The following is a 21,613-nucleotide window of genomic DNA, read 5'->3' as shown; positions in this document are numbered from 1 at the left end:
AGGATCGTGTGTGCTCAGGTGAATGAGCTTGAACAGCAGTCTGGCGGCCTAGAAAACAAAACACGCTAAACCTTCTAGCAGCGATGCTCTGACACTTGCAAAACGTTGCTCTGACGGATTCTAATTCCAACAGCCACGATGCCACAGGACACTCTAAACCTTATGGCCATAATAACACATGTGCGTGACCTTACACCCGCGACGCTATGACGCATGCTGAACCCTACAACCGCGACGCTATGACGCATGCTGAACCCTACAACCGCGACGCTATGACGCACGCTGAACCCTGTAGACGCAATGCTATGACGCATGCTGAACCCTACAACCGCGACGCTATGATGCATGCTGAACCCTACAACCGCGACGCTATGACGCATGCTGAACCCTACAACCGCGACGCTATGACGCATGCTGAACCCTACAACCGCGACGCTATGACGCATGCTGAACCCTACAATCGCGACGCTATGACGCACGCTGAACCCTACAACCGCGACGCTATGACGCACGCTGAACCCTACAACCGCGACGCTATGACGCACGCTGAACCCTACAACCGCGACGCTATGACGCATGCTGAACCCTACAACCGCGACGCTATGACGCATGCTGAATCCTACAACCGCGACGCTATGACGCATGCTGAACCCTGTAGACGCGACGCTATGACGCATGCTGAACCCTGTAGACGCAACGCTACGTGCAGCATGTGCTAAGTCAGGATTGCCAGCTTGGGTCAGCTGGCTGGAGTGAGATTTTCAATTAGAGACAAGTCTGCACACACATGCACAGGCTCATGTATGTAACAGTCTTATTACCTTGTAAATAGTTTATAGGGTTTGCAAACTACTCCAAGGCTTTTAATTAGTTAATTTTAGTTTATAATGGAATAATATAGATTTGCCGTAATATTTCTTGCATACCTGTGAAAATCTGAAAGTGTCAGACTAGACGTGTGAGAGTTAGCAACCCTGGATAAACCCAACAGGTGTGACACACACTAACAACTGCGTCACTACAACGTGTGTTAAAACCAAGAGCCGCGACCTGCTCCATGACGCCATGACGCCTGTTAAATCCTACAACCGCAACAAGAAGCTTGCTCTCCACAGACAAATTGAATTAGTTTTTGCATTTTTCTTTGTCACTCATGCACATTTCGTTTTTTTAAATGCACAAATCTCTTCTTTTACAGGGTAGAGAATAATAATTACCTTTAACGCAGTGGAAAAGAGTGCATTGTTTACAAGGAATCACAATCTCTAAATGCGCCTAAAGTGTCTTTCCTGCTAGCTAAGCGGAATTTAGGTCGTACACAAAAGGAATAGATAAGCATCTCTCTCTTTCTCCGGAACAGGAATGTGTAGACAAGTGACAACTGTGAAAGCTTTGAGCTTATTAGACTCGAACGGTGTTTTGTGGGGCTGTCACTATCAATTTATATCAGCAGTTGAGTAAGCTGCCAATTAATCTGATGATTAATCCTAAAGTAATCATTTATATATATATATATATATATAATATCACATAATATATACATTGCAATTGGTGCAATGTAGGAACCAACTAACTGCTGCATGGTGCACACACAGTCAGTTTTGGCACTCCACTTAAATTTTGGAAACCAGTGGATCGGCCAAAAAGCCATGCACACGCAGGATGTGTGGTGTCACTATACCACCGTAAGTAGGCTTGCACAATTTGCAATGTTAATATCGAAATGGCGTTTCATGCATATGGACCACAGAAGACTTTCGGGTTCAAACCATCAATAAGTCGCGCTGAAACATTTCTTATTCAGTCATTGGAAACAAAACAAGTAATTAACAGAACGTAAGGATGGTTTCTTTTCAACATTAACCAGTAAACATCACTTACCGTCATTGCTTTTGCCATGAGTTCTGCATGTGCTCTGAGACGGCCAAAAACATTCTTGTCCTTTCTGTTGGCTTCACTCAAACCGTGTGGCAAGTTTTGGAGGAATAATACAAAAATAAGCAAAAAGAAGAAAAAGTAGCAAGAACTGGCCATGAACAGACATAGAAATATTTAGTATTCTGTAGAGACAATATTGAGCAATAGCAAGTGAACTGTGGACGCTGCTTCGCGTCTGTTGGTACAACTCAAGGCAACACGACCCCCTTATTTGACAGACTATGCTGGTAGATAAGTTTTCTTTGTCTATAGTTTATTTTCAGCTAAATATCGCTCAAGGGGCAGTGGTGGGCACTGCTAATCGAAAGGTTAGCTTTGATAACTGCTAATCCACTAAGTCCAAAGTTTAATTCCGTAACGCAAAACTGATAAACCACTAAAAAGTTTAGCGGAAGCTAATGATAGCACCTAGCTTATTATATGAGCTTCTGTTTGGTTTTTAGCTCTTAAAACCTTTAATATTCCTAGAGAGCTAAAATTCTAACCTGTTTTAACACTGAAGTCCCATGGTGTAGAGTGATTACCAGTGAGTATTTAGGACTTACCCAGTTGGGTATGGCTGAATTCTATTTCCAGAATAAATATGTATTGAAATTTTGTTTCTCTGATATAAGCATTTTTTGTCCCAGAAGCCCTATTTTGCAACTGGCCCATGTCGATATTTTGCCCTCAGTGAAGCCGCTTGGGGACTACAAACATGGCGTCGTTTACCCAGAACTAGGAAGGCGGGTCTCAGCTCTTTATTGGTCTATAGCTCTGTCAGTCAAAACCAGGAAAATACAACCTGGGGCCTGTATCACAAAGCAGGATTTCTTGCTTAGCCATATAACTTGTTGGACTTAAGGTAGATTGGGCTAATTGTAAGTGAAGTTTTGTGTTTGCACATAATCAGCCAACACTGTTTTGAATAGAGTGCTGTTTTTCTTCCCCCATTTTACAAAGTAATAAAGAAGGAATATTTTAATCAATGCTTTTTAATCGTGTGATTGAGAGTAATCAAGTAATTGTGACCGTTGTAATTTTGTTTTATATCCATGTGAATAGACCTGCATCCACAGTCTGGGACAGACCTTGTTTATGTTTACATAGTGCTGAATATCCATTTGCCCTGGTAATGGGCTGTAAGCTCTGGAGGCTTCAGGCTTTGCAGATGAGCCAGAGGGGGGCTGTCCTGCAGCTGGTCCTAAAACCATCACCCCCCGTGTAGCCTATGATAAAGATCCACAACCAGGGTACATGTATTGTAATCAGACAGCCTATGAGTTAACATCAGTTAAGAATCAATGACTAAATGCTTGACCCGAATGATCTCGCCGCGGAGGAGCCCGTGAGCGGCATAGCCGTCTTCAGAGATCACTCTGTCCCGCCTACCTCCACCCCCTTGGCCCAAACTTTCAGGCTGTAATGAGCCATAATGCCAGGAAATGCGTCTCCCAGCCAGCCACTGGGTGGTTTGTGTGCTTGTTTATGTTTAGTGTAGCTCTGGGCTGCTCGTGTTCAGTCTGGGGGGAAAAAAATCACAACTTCTCTTTAAAAACTGAAAGTAGGACTCAGTCACCATGCCTGTGCACATGTGAGGCCTGGATTTGGATGAGAGACCGCCAACAAGCTCCCCCTCTCTCTGTTCCACATCTTGGACTTTACAAGAAATGTTAAGAAAAATTAAATTTATGTGAAGTAAGGCTTATGGTTTAAATGGGGACCTAAGCACTGGCGGGGATGTGTGGTTCGGATAACCGGAGCGTAAAACCAGGGATCAGATTTGTTTTTCTTTTACGGGTGGGAAAAAGCAGACTATGCCAGCTGCATGGTGGAGATGTCATGTCCAGGACCTCTTTTCTTTCAGCTTTCCTAAATGTCCAATTCCATCACTTTCTGGTTAAAAAAGTGATTGAAAAAGTACAACAGATTATAATGTAGAAATCAGTAAACATTTAACCCTTCCTGTGTACTTTTCAAAGGACGGATGGTTTGCCAGATGTTTGCCAAATATGGTTATTAAATAAACTGTCGGTCGTTATGTTTTTCAGCGAGTAGGTGGGGGCATGCGGCCATGGAAACAGATGTACGCAGTGCTGCGGGGTCACTCCCTCTGCCTGTACAAGGACAGGAAGGAGGGGCTGGCCCACGCCAACTCCCAATCAGAGGACGAGCCGCAGCCAATCAGCATCAAGGCCTGCCTGATCGACATCTCATACAGTGACACCAAGCGCAAGAACGTGCTGCGGCTGACAACCTCGGACTGCGAGTACCTCTTCCAGGCGGAGGACCGGGAAGACATGCTGTCCTGGATCCGGGTGATACAGGAGAACAGCAACCTGGATGAGGAGGTGGGGCAGGGCTAATGTGGCGGGCCTCTGCAACGACGAGTAATAATAGTTATGCCACTTTTCCACTTGCGTATATGAACCAACATGTACTCGACTGATACCACAAAGAGAGACCAGTCACACGCGGTTCCAGCGCGCTTCGGTTTTCCAACCAGCTCCATTTGGTCGTGCTTTACTAGCAGGACTGTGACAACACACATGCAGGTTGGCTATGGCACGCATACTTTGCAGTGCAAAACCGCTATTTCGCCATACGGCGGTTCCATGTAGCAATGGAAAAGCGCCATTAGGTTCCTGTCCCGATTATCGACTAGGAGGCAAAACGGAAGCCACCCGCAGCAATGTGGTGGAGATTTCCGCTCCCAGGGTGGCAGCTTTTCTGCCCGATAAAGGATTGAAACCATTTCCTGGGTTCCTCTCCTAAGTAGGTCACACAGTCTTCATTTTGGTGCTATAAAATATTATATATATACCACCACAATTAATTTCAACAAATAAACTATTTGATTTCAAGCCATGTTTTTTTATTTTATTTTTAGGACCCTTGACGTTCTTGCATTCTTGTCACAGCTTCAAAAAATGGAAATGGCTAAACTCTTTTAAGCCCGTCACCCCGAATTGTTGAGCAGCATAAGCTGGTCCGCGGTCATTCAGGGGGTGTGGGAGCCCCTCCCACTAGGGATCTCCTGATCACCCTGGTGGCGCCGTGAGGAAGCTGCTATAATTATTAATTTGTGTGGGTAGCTGTTGATCGCCGGTGTCCCCACTCACTGTACCTACGCCGGCTTTGGTCCTGCTACTGTCCTGTGCTTGTGGTGCTCTGGCAGCACTAACTATGTGTGTCCGCTTTCAGAACGAAGGTGTCACGAGCCGAGACCTGATCAGTCGACGGATTAGGGAGTATAACAGCCTGATGAGGTGAGCAGACCCTCCCATGCCCCCAGACCCGCCACCAGTGGTGTGCAGTAATACAGCATGCCAATGCCTCTGTGTCTCTCACAGCCCCCCCAGCACAAAGACTGAGCCGTCACCCAAGCCCCCCCGACAGTCCCTCATTCAGAACTTCCTGGGGGGTAAAGGGGAGCCCAAGGCATCCATCCCGCACTCCCCAAAGCAGGACGCGGAGAGGAAGGTTCTGCACAAGGGTGGGACCCCATGCCAGTGTGCGGTGGCGAATATTATATTGTGGGGACCAAAAAAAAGTGCCATTTGATAAGAATATCTAAACTGCCCTCATGCTGTCTCTCCGCGCTCCTCCCAGACGACAGCAGCCCGCCCAAGGACAAGAGCACGCGGCGGAAGGGCATCCCCAGTCTGATCCGGAAGCCGTTTGAGAAGAAGACTTCCCAGGGAATCACGTTTGGCGTGCGCTTGGATGACTGTCCCCCAGCCCTAACCAACCCAGTAAGGCTGGCTGGCCCGGTGGCTGGGATACACGCACATGCAGCATAGAGGTGTGTCCAGGCTACAAGTTGTCCCCCCCTTCCCCGCAGTTCGTGCCCCTCATCGTGGAGGTGTGCTGCAAGCTGGTGGAAGAGCGGGGGCTGGAGTATACGGGCATCTACCGTGTGCCGGGCAACAACGCCGCCATCTCCAGCATGCAGGAGGAGCTGAACAACAAGGGCCTGGATGACATCGACATCCAGGACGACGTGCGTGCTGCTCACAAGTGCAACGTTGTTGTCGTGCCCCCGCCTGTGATGGAAGCCCTCATTCAAACTCCTCTTCCCCTCTCTCTCGTGCAGAAATGGAAGGACCTTAATGTGATCAGCAGCTTGCTCAAATCCTTCTTCCGGAAGCTTCCAGAGCCATTGTTTACTAATGGTGAGGGCCCTAGAGAATCTCTTTTATCATCAGATGGTGGTGATCTTCTGGTTTTGCAGGATGAATATAATACTCCACAATATTATAATTCCTGAACTTTTAATATAAAGGTCTACTTCAAATTCTGGTTTAATGCAAGTATTTCCACTTGGATGAGTGCATTTCATGGGGAGGTGTTTGACAGCCTTTGGTGTTTTTGTTAATGGTATCATCTTTTCGGCATGTTTACATGAAGCGTGGCTGCAGCTTTCTTCTGGACGTAGCGAAATGCCGATGATGTGCCACTTAGTGGCCAGAGTGAGAAGTGCAAGTCGCTGGTGGTTTCAGCAGAGATGTGGCTAATGACCGGTCTGCCTTCTGCATTACAGAAAAATATGGAGATTTTATTGAGGCCAACAGATTGGAGGATGCAACGGAAAGGTTAAAAACGCTGAAGAGGCTGGTGAGTTTATACTCTCCGGGGGCCCCTCTCTGGAGATGCTCAGATTTGACTGTTTTTAACAAATGATTGTCCATTATTGCAGCTCCACGAACTGCCAAGCCATCACTACGAAACTCTCAAGTTCCTCTCCGCACATCTCAAAACAGTGGCTGAGAATTCTGAAAAAAACAAGGTAAAGGAGTACATTTGGGGGCCTCCAGGGCTGGCTATGAGGCTCCCCATGGGGCCCTCCATGGGGCTCTGCGTAGAGCTGGCTTTGGGGCTTCTTGTGGGGCCCTCCATGGGGCTCTCCAACATGCAGGCAGTTAATTGTGGTGGCAAAGCGACCTGATGTGGATCGCAGGTGTCTCGCTTCTCCGGGCTTCACTCCTGACTGACTGAACTGGGCCCCGCTCTTCTGTCTCGTAGATGGAGCCACGGAACCTGGCCATCGTGTTCGGCCCAACGCTGGTCCGCTCCTCAGAGGACAACATGACGCACATGGTCACGCACATGCCCGACCAATATAAAATCGTGGAGACCCTCATCCAGCACGTGAGCGCCGCGGCTGCACACCACGCACTGTTCGTCTGCTCCATGCGCGGCCCACTGCAACGATTCCAACTCTCTCCCTCCATTTCTCTTTCAGTATGATTGGTTTTTCACAGAAGATGGGAATGAGGAGCCAATGGTGTGTATCGATGAGTGGTCGGCGGGGGGGGGCTGTGTCAGAAACAGGGGCGGGGTTAAATGCTGCATGGTTAGCATAATTGCTACTTTGAGAGTTTATAATGCGATTAAATCCCATGTGACTCTTTTGGTTACATAAATGACCCCTTGTCCGGATATCGAGGGGCCCGTCGAGGCAAGTGACTAAAGATCAATGGTTCGGTTTTCCTACCATGGCTCACCCAACCCCAACCCCCCCACCCCCTCCCAGACCGCAGTCCAGCAGGAGAACACGGTTGAGTGTCAGCCTGTGCCAAACATTGACCATCTGCTCACCAACATTGGGCGGACGGGCACCTCTCCAGGAGACGTATCAGGTAACGTCCATGGACCAGAGCATCTGCGGGGTGGGTCAGCTCCTTCTCGCACCTCTAGCGCTAGCATGCTGATCCGCCTTGGATCAGGTGGTGAACTCGTCGCTGGAGAGCGCGGCCGCTGCGCCGAGTTCGGAGTCAGAGTATGCACCTTTTCCATTCGCTTTCAGGCATGCCGTTTATGGGCGTACAGGGACTATTTAATCCCATTGACATGACGGCGTCATGAACCTTAAGAGATTTCCCATGAAAATGGGAAACTGGTTATGATAATGTGCCTGTGTCCACGTTCACTTTCATTTCCTGTTTCATCTCCTTTTAAGACACTCCTTTCTACTGAAAATGCTGCCTTAAACAATATGGATGTTTTTTAGTCCTCTTTTTCAGTTCCTGTTTCATCACTTAACCCCGTCTGAACTTGACTCCAGTGCTCCCCGACTTCTGTGTAATTCTGCCGTACTGTTGCACTAACTTGGAATGTTCTTTCCCAATAAAAGTGATCCCTCTGTCTAGTTTTCCTTGCGTGTCTGAGGGCTATTCCCAGCGTTCACACATACCGATCTTGAAACAGGCCAAGTGGGAGGAGTCTATCACACGGTGATGTCACTGATGGATTCTGTAATATCTCTGATGGACAGCTGGAACTGTAGGAAGAAGGAGGATTGTTGTCCCCAATGTAGCTGCCTAGTCTGCAGGAACCCCCGATTCTTGTAAATTGGAGAGAGCGCAAAAAACAAACAAACAAAAAAAGAATCCATTCTATCATCTGTGATGTGCGATCATTTAAGAATATCACCACACAGGCAGGTGGCGCCCTCTAAGCCTTTCTGCTGTTTCTTGTTGTCTCCGAAGCCGTCCGTGAGGAGAAGTAGAACGGTATGGTTCCTGGGTTCTTACCAATTCATACGACATAAAACGCCATGTCTCAAAAAGGGGTGGTTGGGGGCTGAGCATTTTTTATAAACTAATGGGGGGAAAACGGACCCCAAAAAAGGCTCAAATTTCCCAAAAACGAAAAGCCAATCTTGGAGAGATCGGGCACTTCCCCAGCTGGCTAAATGAGGGCTCTCCCGCCCCTCGGCTGCAGTATCTGGTGTTGAAAGCTAGCCCCTTTCTTCCCCCGTCATGTCTCTGTGGTACGTTCCGCCCCTGCCGCTGTGTGGTCGTCATCCTGCTCCCTGTCACATCACAGCCTGCTCCCCCTATGCCGTGGTGACCGGCGTGTCCATTTAACATTGGCAGCGCTGTCGTCTTTGCGTGTCATTGCACATGCTGGGAGTTTCCCTTCCTGGAGGGCAGTCGGGCAGTCAGAGCATCACCAGGAAGAGCAATTACACAACTGCTGGCTTTAGTGGTCCGGTCAGCATCCACTTGCTGGGAACATTCTAGCTAAACACTGGATTAGCAGGGTAGGAGTGGCATTTCCGGGTGTCTGTGCTTGATCGGTCATGTGACACTGTGCGTACACGTGCGCCCATACATGGCCTTACGGCACTCTCGCCCTCTGGAGACGGTGAAGACCTCAGTACCATTGTGTTGCTCCTGGGCTTCTCAGATGTGGGAAAGTGTCTGCATCAGTAAACGTTGGTGTGAACGTAACATGGTGCTTGTGAGTGCATGACCTACTGCTCTCACAAATCTGTCTCCGTCTGGTTGTCTTTCCCGTTTGCCTGGCTCTTCATATTCATTACGGCCCTCCTTGTCATGGTGACTGTTCTCTGTGGCGCTTCTGTGTCCCTGTGCTCTGACATCATGCTCAGCGGGGTGTGGTGTAGCCAGAGCCTTAACCGTCTCTTCCCTGTCTTCCTGTCTCCCTTTGCAGATTCGGCTAGTGACTCTGCTAAGTCTAAGGTGAGTGTCTGTCACGGGGGCAAAGAGCACCTGAGGGAATTTTGGAAGGTGAGGTAGGTGTCCCGGGGTTGTCCCCCCTCGGGTGGAGTCTTTCCCGCAGCATTCTGACGGGGTGTGACAGAGGAAATCCAGCAGAGAGGATCACTTTAAGGACATTCGGCTCTTTCATACCTCCAAAAAAAATAAAGATTCTAACCCTTGGCTGACATGCAGGCAAATGCTTGGCTGATGGATCAGCATGAGTACTGATTTTGGACACGGGGGGAATGTTTTTCTGATCAGGAATGCCAGACGTCGTCTTCTGCCGAACTCGGGCGGTACCATATTTCAAAGACTGTTTGCTCGCGGCTCCCCCTTGTGGCGTTTCCACTCGCCTGTTGGCTCCCGCTCTCTGCTCCCGCCACTGAGGCCGCGACGAATTTGCCAGATGGCTCACAAGCTTCTGCCGCTAACATCCGCTGCCCTGTCTCTCTTCTCCCCTCCACCAGCAGGGTTCCTGGGGATCCGGGAAGGACCTGCGCAAAGATCTACCGGTGTCCTGCATCTTTGCTGTGGCCAACCGCAGACGAAAGAGTCCCAAGGAGAAGCTGCAGCCTAGCAGTTCAGACGATGACCTGGATGGTGGGCTTCTCGGGCGGGGGCTAGCGGAGCAGGATCAAAACCGGGACGCCAGCTGGCTTCGCAATAGAGCCGGCCAGGAGGATAAGACTGGCGTTGGAGAGTGCCAGGAGTCTGGGAAGGAGAATGGAAAGGGATCTGAGCCAGCGGTCAAGATGGAGAAGGATCACTGGAACTCATTCTTGGTGAAAGAGAAGTCTTCCCCGGCACAACTATCACCCTCCCCTTCGCCCAGCCCCCGGCACACCGGTTCCCCCAGCTTCAGCTTCCGAACGGCAGCACCAGGGAAGTCCTCGCTGTCAGAGCCATCCTCACTGCTGGATGAGATTGTGTCTGATCTGGGCACCATGAGCTCCCAGGCCTCTGTGCACCGGGTCCGGCAAAGGAAACGGACTGGTCTGGAAGGGCGGGCTGGCGAGGCAGCGACGGCTGCAGCGGAGGTCAGCTCCATCACCTCAGACTACTCCACTACCTCCTCCATGACCTTCCTGATGGGGGCCGATGGCAGCACGCTCAGCCCCGAGGTGCGGTCAGTGGCTGAGAGTCGGGGAGACGAGGCGGATGACGAGCGCAGCGAGCTGGTCAGTGAGGGACGGCCAGTGGAAACGGACAGCGAGAGTGACTTCTCCGTATTTGCCGGTGGCAGTCCCGCCCTGGACAGCGAGAAGGTCATGGGGTGCCCCTTAGACCCAACCAGTGGCGATCTGGGCGACGCTGAGGATAATGACACGGCCAGGTCAGAAGGTCGGTGCCTCTTCTCCACCCACAAACTGGTCGAGTGTGACACGCTGTCCCGGAGACGGTCGCTGCGGCAAAAGACAGACAGTGAATCATCAGAGGGGGGGCGGAGCGATAGAGAGTCCAACCGACTATCCCGTGTCCTGGAGGTGATGAAGAAAGGCCGGTCTGGTGGGAGCTTAAGCACCCCCTCCAGGGCGGAGTCAGAGAGGCAGGAGCCGGCATGGAAGCTGAAGATCACCGAGAGGCTGAAGTTCCGGCTGAAAACATCAGCGGATGACATGTTCGGGGTGGGCACGCCGAAGGCGGCGGCCCCGGCACCACCAGAGACTCGCAGGAAGAAGAACGTCCGGCGTCGCCACACCATGGGGGGACAGCGTGACTTTGCTGAACTGGCAGTCATTGGCAGCTGGAAGGGGCGGGGCGACCGGAGCGCAGAGGCGGAGCTTTCGGCCATGGACCGGCTGAAGCCCAAGTGTAGTTCGCAGGACTTCTCGATTCGGGAGTGGATCGCCCGGGAGCGCTGCCGCGGAGGACCCGAGCCTGCCCCGGATACCGCTGCCGACGGGGGGGGCTGCGCGCAGCCGGTCCAGGACGAGACCTCAGCCGCCACATCTGCAGACCCTCAGCAGGTGGAGCAAGCAAACGGGGGTGGCCTACAAGCCAAAAACAAACAGGCCTTGAGCCTGGCGGCTGACGCCCACCCGCATAAGCTGTCAGGGGCGCAGGTGGTACGCTCCAGATTCTACCAGTACCTGTGATGTGGCGCGGCGTAAGCACCTGAGCATGCGTGGAGCTTTTTTATCTGAACCGTTTACCACGCAGCTTATTTTATACATGCGTGTATACGTATATGTGCGTGTATGTATGTGCATATGTATAGTGTAACAAGCGTAACTGGATTAAATATGTTTTTTTTTTTTTTAATGTAACCTCGTTTTAATTGACTGCACAATAGCAGAGGGGACGGAAACCTCACCCGACTCTGCCAGTCATGGTAAGATGCTTCTAGATGGCTCAAATTGGCTGTCGGAAACGCCCACAACCGGTGTCAGTATGGGTGACGTGGATGTTACCTGAAGGCTGCAGTAACAAGCGTGCCTCAAGCCGTACTGGTTAGCTCCCTCTCCCAAGAGGATCCCGTGAATGTAGGAGCCCGCTTGGATGCCCGAGGCGGAGCTCTCTGTCTTGTCCTCCGTTCAGAGTGTACATACTTCTCTCCGTACTTGAAGTCTGAGTTATCGCCATTCAGCCTGAGTGAGGGCTGCTTTTTCTGTGCTGTTGCGTCGTGGAAAGTCTTTCACGGCGTGTGCTAAACAGCCAGACAATGTGAGTTTAACAAAACCAACACAAATAATTTTAAAATGTTTTTTAGACGACAGGAAGGGAATCCCGGTCATCTGTGTCCATCTGTGTTTTGTCTTACCCTTCCTGGCATTTGATCACAATAAAGCAAAACATCCTTTTCTTCAGGAAAGTGCCTCGTCGACTTGCTACAGGCTTTGCCACGGAGCCGTAAGGTGAAAATCAAAACCCAGCCTCCCACTACCGACGTTTTATCCGGTCGTTTCTTGTCAGGTGTCGGTTGCAGTGGTGAATCATGAGTTTCCATTTGTCAGCCATTCCAGATGAACCTTAATGCGGTTTATGTTTATTTTTGTTCTAGATTTTATCGGGACTTGAATTTTAATATTTCTGTAAAATAAGTAACTTAAATGTGTATATAGATCATGTTTAGAGACCCCCAACCTACTCCAGTGCCATCATTGTAATATAAGCATGTCGCTAGTAAAGCAAACGGAACATATCAAACACTAGCCCCCTCCCTCGAAGACTGCATGAGAATATGCTTCCTGGAACTGGACCATTGTATGATGCTTGAGTATAGCAGGCCCCCAAGACACTGGAAATAAACTTCTTTATGTGATGACGCTTACGTGCCTATTTTTTTGTATGGATAAATTAGCGGTTGGTGGTAAATTATCCACCTAGTGATTACAGTTCAAAAAGCACCTGGGACACGAGTGGATATAAATCCGATCCTTGGTAATCATTCTTTCACTCCTACTTCCTACTTGACTGCATTAACAAGCTTACTCTTTATTTTGCCTATTGACTTCCGCTTACCCACCAGTAAAACACAAGACAGTTCCTCCACGTTCCTCAAGGGGGCTGACGGAGTTCACCATTACATCACGTTAGCTGCCACCTGCGCTCTGCAGCCCAACAGTGCTGTTGCATTTCTGAAATGCTTGTCGAGCCCGATGAAGCTGACTCGATCCTGTACTCCCCTCAAAGTCAACTGCAGCCTTGAGACTGTATTGCACATTTTGGAGAGGACAGTGCAGACATGGGGTTTAGTTGTATAAAAGGATGTTAAATCATGGAGGACTACCATACAAGCAGGGCTTATTCCACACACAACCGGGCCTTTTTCCGAGTCATCTTTCGGTGGCTTCTTTCTCTGTCATGAATGTCATTTAGGTGAAATAGGACATTATCCCTGAAAATGGCAGCTGGCAGTGCACCATCCCCATCACTGCTAGGGTTGCCAAGTCTTACATATCTGGTGTGACACTCACGGTTTCACACTATCATGTTCAAGCAAGAAGCCTTATGGGAAATCTATTTTATTAACTTAAAATTAGCTACATCAAAAGTGTTGGGGTAGTTTTCAAACCCGACTTACTATTTACAAAACAATTTACAAAGTAAAAACTGTTACTTACGTGTAAATGTGTGGGCAGACTTGTCGCGAATTAAAAATTTTGCTCTAGGCAGCTGACCAAAGCTGGCAACCCCAATCACTGCTAATTCCTGTCCTCTCTTTAGTTTCCTGGCTGCCAATGAAAATCTGTCCATGGAACCTGGACTCTAAGCCCTTGGAAGCCTCGCGCAAGGTTGACTGTCAGTATAATGGTCTTAGATTAAAACCATCGCTCACCCAATACAAACAAGCCAGTAGGTAAATTGCTGGAAAACGTAGCAATGACATACTTGTCATCACATGGTTCCGGTGACCAGATCAAAAATGTAATCTGCTTAAATTCCCCCAGGGGCCTGCATCACCTACTTAAATGTCCTTTTAATTGCTTAATTTAAAAAAAATGCCTAGCCTCTTAAGGAACAAACATGCGGAAATATTTTTGGGCACCAGGGGGAGCTGTGGTACTGCGAGTGTATTTTCGGTTAGCGGTCACGAATTATATTTTATTTCTGACAAGACTGCTATGAAGGTATTATCGTTTGGGTTATTTTAAACTCTTATTTTAAGCACTGCAGAAATTGAAACAGGGAAGATAAATGACAGCCCAAAGCAGTGAATGTTATAACATTAAAACACTTTTAAATACAGTTTTCCTCACTGGCTGACGATTTTACATTTTGATCTCGTACTGAGATTGTGAATTTTAAATTTCAAGACTAGAAATGGCTTTATAAGTCTCGAGGCAGCTAAAGGAGGAACATTTTTATGATGGTAGTCTTCAATAGGAAGTCATTTATGTAATTTTATGTACATTGAGGCATTTTATTCTCTGTGCAGTGCCAGCAAAAAGCGACTGAGCGGCACCTTTTGAATCTACCGCCTTGTTTCTTGCAAAGTCAACAGCCTGATTCGGCCATGCTATTCTTAGCTTTGTTTTACATCTTTTTTCAGCTGGACATGTGCTGTAGTATAACCTCAGTGTGTTAAGGCGGTACAGTTGCACTTTGACTTACGATGAGGTAACATCCTGATGAATGGAAAACATCGTAAGTTGAATATGAAAATGAGGCGATAAATAAGCAACTACTGTTACTGAAAAGGTGATTACGAATAATACTGTGTAAATAACTACTATAACTAAATACCAATAATTTACAAGTCAAATTAATTACTTAAAAGTTTATTTGCACCCGGATTAAGCGGAAGATGATGGATGGATGGAAGTTTATTTGGTTAAACGGAAGAACACACCGAACAATGTGGCGTCAAACACTACGCGACGTTTACGCTGGCGATCGCTACAGAGACTGGAAGCGGGGCTGCATGGAGTAGAGAGTATCGTATGGCATATCGATAGCCCGGCTACACATCAAAATTCAAAGTTTGATAACTGCCAAATGTGCATTGGTTTCGCACCATTATAAAGTGAGGAAAATCTGTATGCAAATAAGAGACCGCGCCTGTGGGGTACATCTTCTCTGGCCCACTGGGGGGCGCCGCTCACTCAGAACTGGAACCATCACTACAGATGGGTCACACATTGCCTCGTCCCTTTCATAGAGATTTGAGAGCGGAAACGCAAAATTACCAGTGCTTCAGACGCAGCCGTGCCGTTTTGGAAGTAAATACTTCAAATTATTTTTACAAATTGATTTTTTTTTAGGTAGTGGAAAGAGTGCGTGTAGTATCTAATGAGAGTCCTTGAGGGAATAAAAGCCCCATTCCAGCAAGCTGTAGATATGTTGCTGCTGAAGGATCCACTCACCTGCCTCCGGAGAGCAGGAAAAAGGCTCTGCTGTTACAGAAGCCCGGTTGCCATGACCCCACACCGGACAGGCTGTTACAGAAGGCCGGTTGCCATGACCCCACACCGGACAGGCTGTTACGGAAGATGGGCGTCATCATTTGTACTACTCTTCACTTAGAGGTAACACCAACTCCATCCACCCTCATGAATGGGCCACAACATTCCTGTATATCTGCTCAAAGGTGCATCAAGTACTATATTCTTCAATGTCTTTATGGTTGTAGTTAGTTCATGAGATGCAATTATTAAAGCCTTTGAGTTCGACCATCAAATCCCCATGTAACCAGTTCTACTTACAAAGATAGGGATATTTAAGAATGATTGCTGTATGGGTGTTGCACTGCAGGCCAGCATCCTACATCAAATGGCTCCTTGCAGTCGTGCATGGTCAGCTGACACTACATTAAGTACTGCTCTGTCCATCCACTAAGTTTTTTGTAGCATTTGCAGTTTAGTTGTTCACATTGGTCTCTCTAAATTATCCAGAATATGAATGTGTGTGTGTGTGTGTGTTTCTGCCCTGAACTGCACTGGCATCCCACCCTTACAGTATGTCCTATTAGCCTGGGATAGGGTCTAGGCTCCTCACAACCCAGACCAGCAGGTCGAAGAGGGGTGGATATATGGACAGCAAACTTTTATCATACTCTTGAGAAAAAGCAGACCCACACAGTTCAACACTGTCTGCCTGGCCACCTGGTCCACACATACATCATACTTACACCCAAGATCCAAAGGGATTGAGCGCACGCGGATGGCTTGCTTCAGAAAGTAAGGGCTGATGAAGATGAACATAGTTGTTTCCACTACATTCACAAGCTTACGGTTCAACTCATCATGAAAGCTGTAGGACAAACGTAACGTCTGAAAATGTCCATTCATGTCTCGATCATCACTATGGGCCATAAAAGCACAATAAGGAAATCTAAAGAGCCTTTGATTCCTGGGTCAATGCTTTATGAATCCCAATAGTCCTCAGAGTATAAAAATCCTGTATAGCTCTGTGGGTGATAAGGAGATGCATTAATGAGTAGAGGAGATGTGGCCAACACTCACAGCTCTAAATTTAGCTGGCTGGGGGGGTGGCGGGACAAGCAGCACCAAGGATTAAAAAAATATATAAAGTCACAGCATGATGGTAAAATAGCTTTTATTCTTACAACATTAACCTTCATGCCAAAGTCCTCTCTTCTGTTTCAGTTGAGCTCGCGGAGTGTGCAGTCACATGTCCATTCAGTAACAGCGATTCTCTCCCCGTCCTCAGACTACATCAGCGGGGCGTGAAACATGGGGGGCCAGAAAAGACGACCCATCTCTCTCCAGCTGCCGAAACGCACAGGTAACACTAAGATACTGACTAAGACGACGTTGAGGAACAGTTTTGTACAACAAGCCAATGAAACGTTTCACTCACAATACTGAGGATGGGATGCAACTCAGCGGAGGCAGTCACCTGACAGAGGTGAAAGGTCAGCTGCAGATGGGGGCTGTCATGCACTTTAACCCAACAATAATACACATTCGAACAAAGAAAAACACACTTGTGCCTCAAGAGCTTTCAAACTGTAAAAATGACCATACAGAATTTGTCAATCGTAAAGCTTTAACGGCAAAATTGTGACTGCTATCCCAGTTTTGCAAAAGAAGAGTGGCACCAGGATGTGAAAAGCCCAGTTCTGCAGAGCAGTCCAAGTCCATGGACACGCCCCAGTGAAGTTCGGAGCTCTCCGTAGCCAACAGGTGTCAGTGAAGGAGGGCGCGTCAGAGCGAGCCCCTGTTTGAACGCGTTTGAGGCTTGGCAAAGCATGCCACCTCTCTACCCGAGTAAGGCACAGTCACTAATATGGGTCCAGATGGTTCTGGTTCCGTGACACGGCGGAGACTCTGCGCCGCGGGAAAGAGAGGCCGGCGAGAAACAGTCGGACCACACGGCCATGACGCTGATTGAAAACAAACGAATCTGCCATCTGGGCAACTGGAACGATGTCAGTCCAATGGAACTTCACTGCAATGTACACTTGAGGCCACAAAGAGTCCAAGATCGGGACAAACACTGAGAAGGAGAGGAAATAAACGGAGGTGGGAGGGGGTCAACGACGCTTAGTGTGCTACTTTACATGAGAACGATGGACACAAACACTGTCAAAGGTGGAAAGTTCATCATGATTTAAAAATCGTACCACCCGGTCATATAAAGCCCCCCGAATACTTCAGAATTTCAGTAACTCTTTAAAGACTCTGCAGAAAGAGTCCTGACATTCAATCCAAATGTTTGTGCTATAAAACCTGCGTTCGTTTTTGTGGATCTGTAAGCGAATGGCTGGGTGGGGCAGGGGATGCTCAGCAGGAAGTGGGTGTGTCTGAGGTCTTCCGATAGATGGGACCAAAGGCACGGGGCCGACATAAGCCAGTGAGGTCCTTCAACATGCTCCGTGTGGTCCAGAGAACCTCGGGGGGGGGGGTGTGTGAAGCGGTGGGATGTCGCTTTTGCTGATGCTCTCAGTTCTTCGGAGGCCGAGGATGAGAAAGGAGGGTAGTGAGGCAGGTCGCCACTAGCGGGGTGGGGGGCACTCTCGAGGAGTCAAAAGAGGAACAAACCGGCTGGTTGCATATTGAGCGGCTGGCTCAGGGTGGACCCCCCCCGCGGGGCCGCTGCGGCTACCCCTCCTCCTCGTTCTCCTCTTCCAGTCTCTCCTCAAAGGCCTTGTCCGGGGGCCGGAAACATTCCTCGAAAAAGTTCACCAGTGACTGGCTCTCGTGCTGCCTGGTGCTCTTGCTGTGCAGGTAGTGCCCCTCATCTGGGTAGATCTGTATGGAAAGTGGCACAGGACCATTTAACCTCTCCTCACCCTGGAATACTGGCAAGGCAGGAATTAACTGGGAAAATTGCACCTACAAAAGGCCACATATGCAGGGAATTTATCAGGATTAATAAAACATTTGAAATCGCGGCACAGCTGCAGCTGATGCTAGGACTAACATTAATTTGACAAATGGTGCAGCCGTAAACTAACACTGAAGGATAACAGAAAGGATAATAGGTGAATATCAGGCAGCTGAGAGTGAGTAATTTCTTTAAGTACAATTAGGCCTTGCAAGGGGATTATAATGCTTTGTCAACAGAGACTCACAAAGCGCTTGTGGAACAGTCCCGCCGTCTGTCTGCTTTCTATCTGCACCTACACTACCAGTCAAAAGGTTTTGCATACCACAGGTTTTTACCACCTTTCCATTTATTTAATAAACTGCACATTTTTTGTTCTTGTTAAGCATTGGAATTTTTAGCGAACAACTATAAATGAAAATATAAGTCAAATAAAACACGTACAGTATGTAACGGTGAATATCTGACATCCTATTAACTGGTTGTGTGGTCTAGGCAAGTCTAGGCAATTTCTAGGCTGTCCTTTACCTTTAAACATACTAGTTAACTGTTTCATCCCAGTACTTAATGTCCCTTGTTGAAAGGATGCCTTGAATTTTCTCAGCCATTATAACTGCTAGCTGAAGTTACTTGGATCAAATCAAAGATATATTTTCTTGCTAATAATGGTACTCAGATGGTGAATATACCATAAATGTATTAGTTAGAAAGAATATTGAGTGTATTTTTAGTAAGTGTTAAGTGAGTAACATGCAAATGTAGAAAATCTCAGTGTGTGCAGAAACCTTTGATTGTTGTACTTCACCACATAATTAAGAGGCACTAGTCCGCCCAACACGAGTCCTAATGCTGTAATAGTGCTCACCTGTAAAGTGTAATTCGCCTTTTCGTTGATGAGGTGGCTAATGAATTTGGCGGTGTGCTGAAAATGGACTTTCTCTGCAGAAAGACAGAAAAATTAAATAAAACATTTTACTGCCATCAACTGTAATTTTAACGGATGACTTTTAATGCAGCAGTTTCCGGAAAGGATCCTCCTCAGATTTCACTGGGGTGCTTCATTTTCAAGAGCTGGGAGGTGTTTATCAGCAAATTGGACGTGACTCACCGTCAGCTGTTGGGTGAATGATCAAGAGCTTCTTATCTTCAAACTGCGATGCACGGTTTGCTAAATTTGCCATCTGTGGAAATAAATGGAGACTGCAAGCTGAAGCTAAGCTGGGCAGGATCATCATACGCTGTCAATCACTGACATTCATGCTGCTCGGTTACTTATTGGTTACTTATTTTGGAATCAGTATAAAGCCAACACTGACCGGTGTTGGACAGAGATCCCACCCGCTGTACCTTTTGTAGCCTGATTGCTCTTACACCTATCAACATTAATTTTTTCTGGTCTGATACCGATATTAAAATTTTGAGTATGTGCCGATGCTGGTAATCTGATAATTTTTCCCCCTTTATCATCACCTAAGCATTAAATGAGATATTTGTATGAATACATTTGGCAAACTGTCTGCATTTAGTGTTGTAGTGGCACCATTTGAGAAAGACTGTGCAGCAGCAGGAAAGAGAGGCTGGCAAGAAACAGTCAGACCGCACGGTCGTGACATCGATCGAAAATAAATGACTCCGCCTCCTGGGCAACTGGAATGATGTCAGTCCAAAGGAACTTCACTGCAACGTACACTTGAGGCCACAAAGAGTCCAAGATCGGGACAAACGTCGACATTGAGAAAGAGAGGACATAACTGGCAGGGGGGAGGAAGCTAAGAATGGAAAATATAATGGTCATGTTGCTCAAACAAACACTATGCAGCTCCGATACAGGAAGAAATCCACAGCCAACACGAGTCTGCTTCTTTGTCTAATTCAGTAACACCTTTCACAAAATTAACAGTAATATTTTTAACCTGCAAATTGTGCAATCAGTCACCAAATCTAATAATAAAGAAAACAATCATAAAAATATCACTATAAGCCCCAACTAACCATTTCTAGTCAAAATGTATACAATAAGTCTCCAAGACCAAATAGACAATGGAGCGCAGGTAAAACTTTTAAATAGAAATTAACCAAACTTTAGAAAGAATACAAGTCTGAAAACATTAAGTTTGTATAAATTTTACTGTGTTCAGACTTGAGAAAAATCAGCACCAGCCTTTCATACATTTTTTTGCTTCCGGAGTACAGTTACTATATTTTCACACAGCCCACATGGCAGCGCTGTCGCACATGCGCTCCTGAACCATCACCTGGCCCTCACTTCTGTTTACGGTGTGTGACAATCAGATCCATTTCTTACTCTCCCACCCCTCCGATATCCGATTCGGATTTTTTTTGCCGGTATCGGCCCAATACTGGGAGTGGGTATCGGAGTGGTGCCATCTCTAGTTTTCATGTCAATTAAGCATCAACATACCCCATATGCTCTCGGGTCTGGCTTCGGAAGTCCCAAATATCTTTCCGAAAATGCGGACGCTGAAATAAAGGGCAGAGATGATGTTAGCATTCATCCATATTAAATTGTGACTTGCATTTTAGATTCATGTTCCTGTTCCACAGACGGGTGCACATGCCACTCAATGGTCACCCAGGCTAACACACCGAGACCCATAAGACATTGACCAATCTATGTTTCCTCAGGTCTTTCTTGTGTCAAATATGCATCGTTTACTAATACATTTTCCTTCCCATACTCTAAAGAAAAACAGTGTAAACGTGTTTGCCACAGGGACACAAACATTATAGTGTCCTCCGTGTTTCCTGTGCATACCACCACTCCTTATTTGGCAAGCAGCTTGCTTAGCAACCATTCGCAAATATGACATAGGGCTGGGCGATATGCCTGAAAAATGTTATCACGATATTTTCACAATATTCATGTTTATCATGATCTAAAATTCATAATCGGAAAACAGTAAAATATGACAGGTGGTTTTTCTGACTATGGTGACCAAATTGTTTTACTAATACTTACTAATTTGAGAGTGACAATGATATGTTACACCAAGTCATACTGTGATGGAATTTGTGTAACAGTAGTGTAACAGTTATAACTATCACTTATACAAGAAATCAAGTATTTAGACTATGTCACAATACTCAAAATATTCAAACGGATGACAATATGAATGTTCTTGATTACGATATCAATATATCGACAGTAATAAAAAAAATCATTTTCTGACCAACGCATGCATTTCCAACCGAATTTCTGACACCTAACAACACTACATGGTGAAGTGACAGTGATCTTTGAAGTAGAATGTACAAGAAAATGACAGTAAAGCACAGTAAAGTCATACGCACATTCCTGGTCATGTCTAGGCTACTGTGATTTTCACTAAGCAACCATTTTGCTTACCAACCGTTGTTGGAATGGAACTCTTTTACTAAACAAGGAGGGGTTGTAATGTATGTCTATACCCTGCCTGACCCCCCTGTGCCCC

The 21,613-nt window shown here is 47.2% G+C and overlaps 2 protein-coding genes across 15 annotated transcripts in view; one reads left to right on the top strand and one right to left on the bottom strand.

Moving 5' to 3' along the window:
• The window catches only part of LOC125732318 (rho GTPase-activating protein 21-like), a 60,292-nt gene extending 47,602 nt beyond the window's left edge, over positions 1 to 12,690 (top strand). For 7 of the 9 annotated variants that reach the window (XM_049005950.1, XM_049005951.1, XM_049005949.1 and 4 more), the window contains 13 exons: positions 3,969 to 4,268; positions 5,122 to 5,186; positions 5,271 to 5,413; positions 5,530 to 5,672; positions 5,762 to 5,920; positions 6,014 to 6,092; positions 6,461 to 6,534; positions 6,617 to 6,706; positions 6,943 to 7,068; positions 7,163 to 7,204; positions 7,454 to 7,559; positions 9,379 to 9,407; positions 9,896 to 12,690. In XM_049005950.1, coding sequence (XP_048861907.1) covers positions 3,969 to 4,268; positions 5,122 to 5,186; positions 5,271 to 5,413; positions 5,530 to 5,672; positions 5,762 to 5,920; positions 6,014 to 6,092; positions 6,461 to 6,534; positions 6,617 to 6,706; positions 6,943 to 7,068; positions 7,163 to 7,204; positions 7,454 to 7,559; positions 9,379 to 9,407; positions 9,896 to 11,524 — 2,985 coding nt within the window. In that variant the 3' untranslated portion in view covers positions 11,525 to 12,690. The remainder of the gene's footprint in view (positions 1 to 3,968; positions 4,269 to 5,121; positions 5,187 to 5,270; positions 5,414 to 5,529; positions 5,673 to 5,761; positions 5,921 to 6,013; positions 6,093 to 6,460; positions 6,535 to 6,616; positions 6,707 to 6,942; positions 7,069 to 7,162; positions 7,205 to 7,453; positions 7,560 to 9,378; positions 9,408 to 9,895) is intronic. The other 2 variants (XM_049005955.1, XM_049005947.1) reach the window with 1 other exon arrangement.
• A 3,720-nt stretch (positions 12,691 to 16,410) lies between these two features.
• dpp6a (dipeptidyl-peptidase 6a) overlaps positions 16,411 to 21,613 on the bottom strand; it is a 142,699-nt gene continuing 137,496 nt past the window's right edge. For all 6 annotated transcript variants that reach the window (XM_049005958.1, XM_049005960.1, XM_049005956.1 and 3 more), the window contains 4 exons: positions 20,584 to 20,642; positions 19,270 to 19,342; positions 19,027 to 19,100; positions 16,411 to 18,085 (listed from right to left, as the gene is read on the bottom strand). In XM_049005958.1, the coding sequence (XP_048861915.1) occupies positions 17,936 to 18,085; positions 19,027 to 19,100; positions 19,270 to 19,342; positions 20,584 to 20,642 (356 nt within the window). In that variant the 3' untranslated portion in view covers positions 16,411 to 17,935. The remainder of the gene's footprint in view (positions 18,086 to 19,026; positions 19,101 to 19,269; positions 19,343 to 20,583; positions 20,643 to 21,613) is intronic.

Source organism: Brienomyrus brachyistius, chromosome 1, assembly GCF_023856365.1.
Source record: "Brienomyrus brachyistius isolate T26 chromosome 1, BBRACH_0.4, whole genome shotgun sequence".
NCBI classification, from domain to species: Eukaryota; Metazoa; Chordata; class Actinopteri; order Osteoglossiformes; family Mormyridae; genus Brienomyrus; species Brienomyrus brachyistius.
This window is presented reverse-complemented; position numbering and strand designations above follow the sequence as displayed.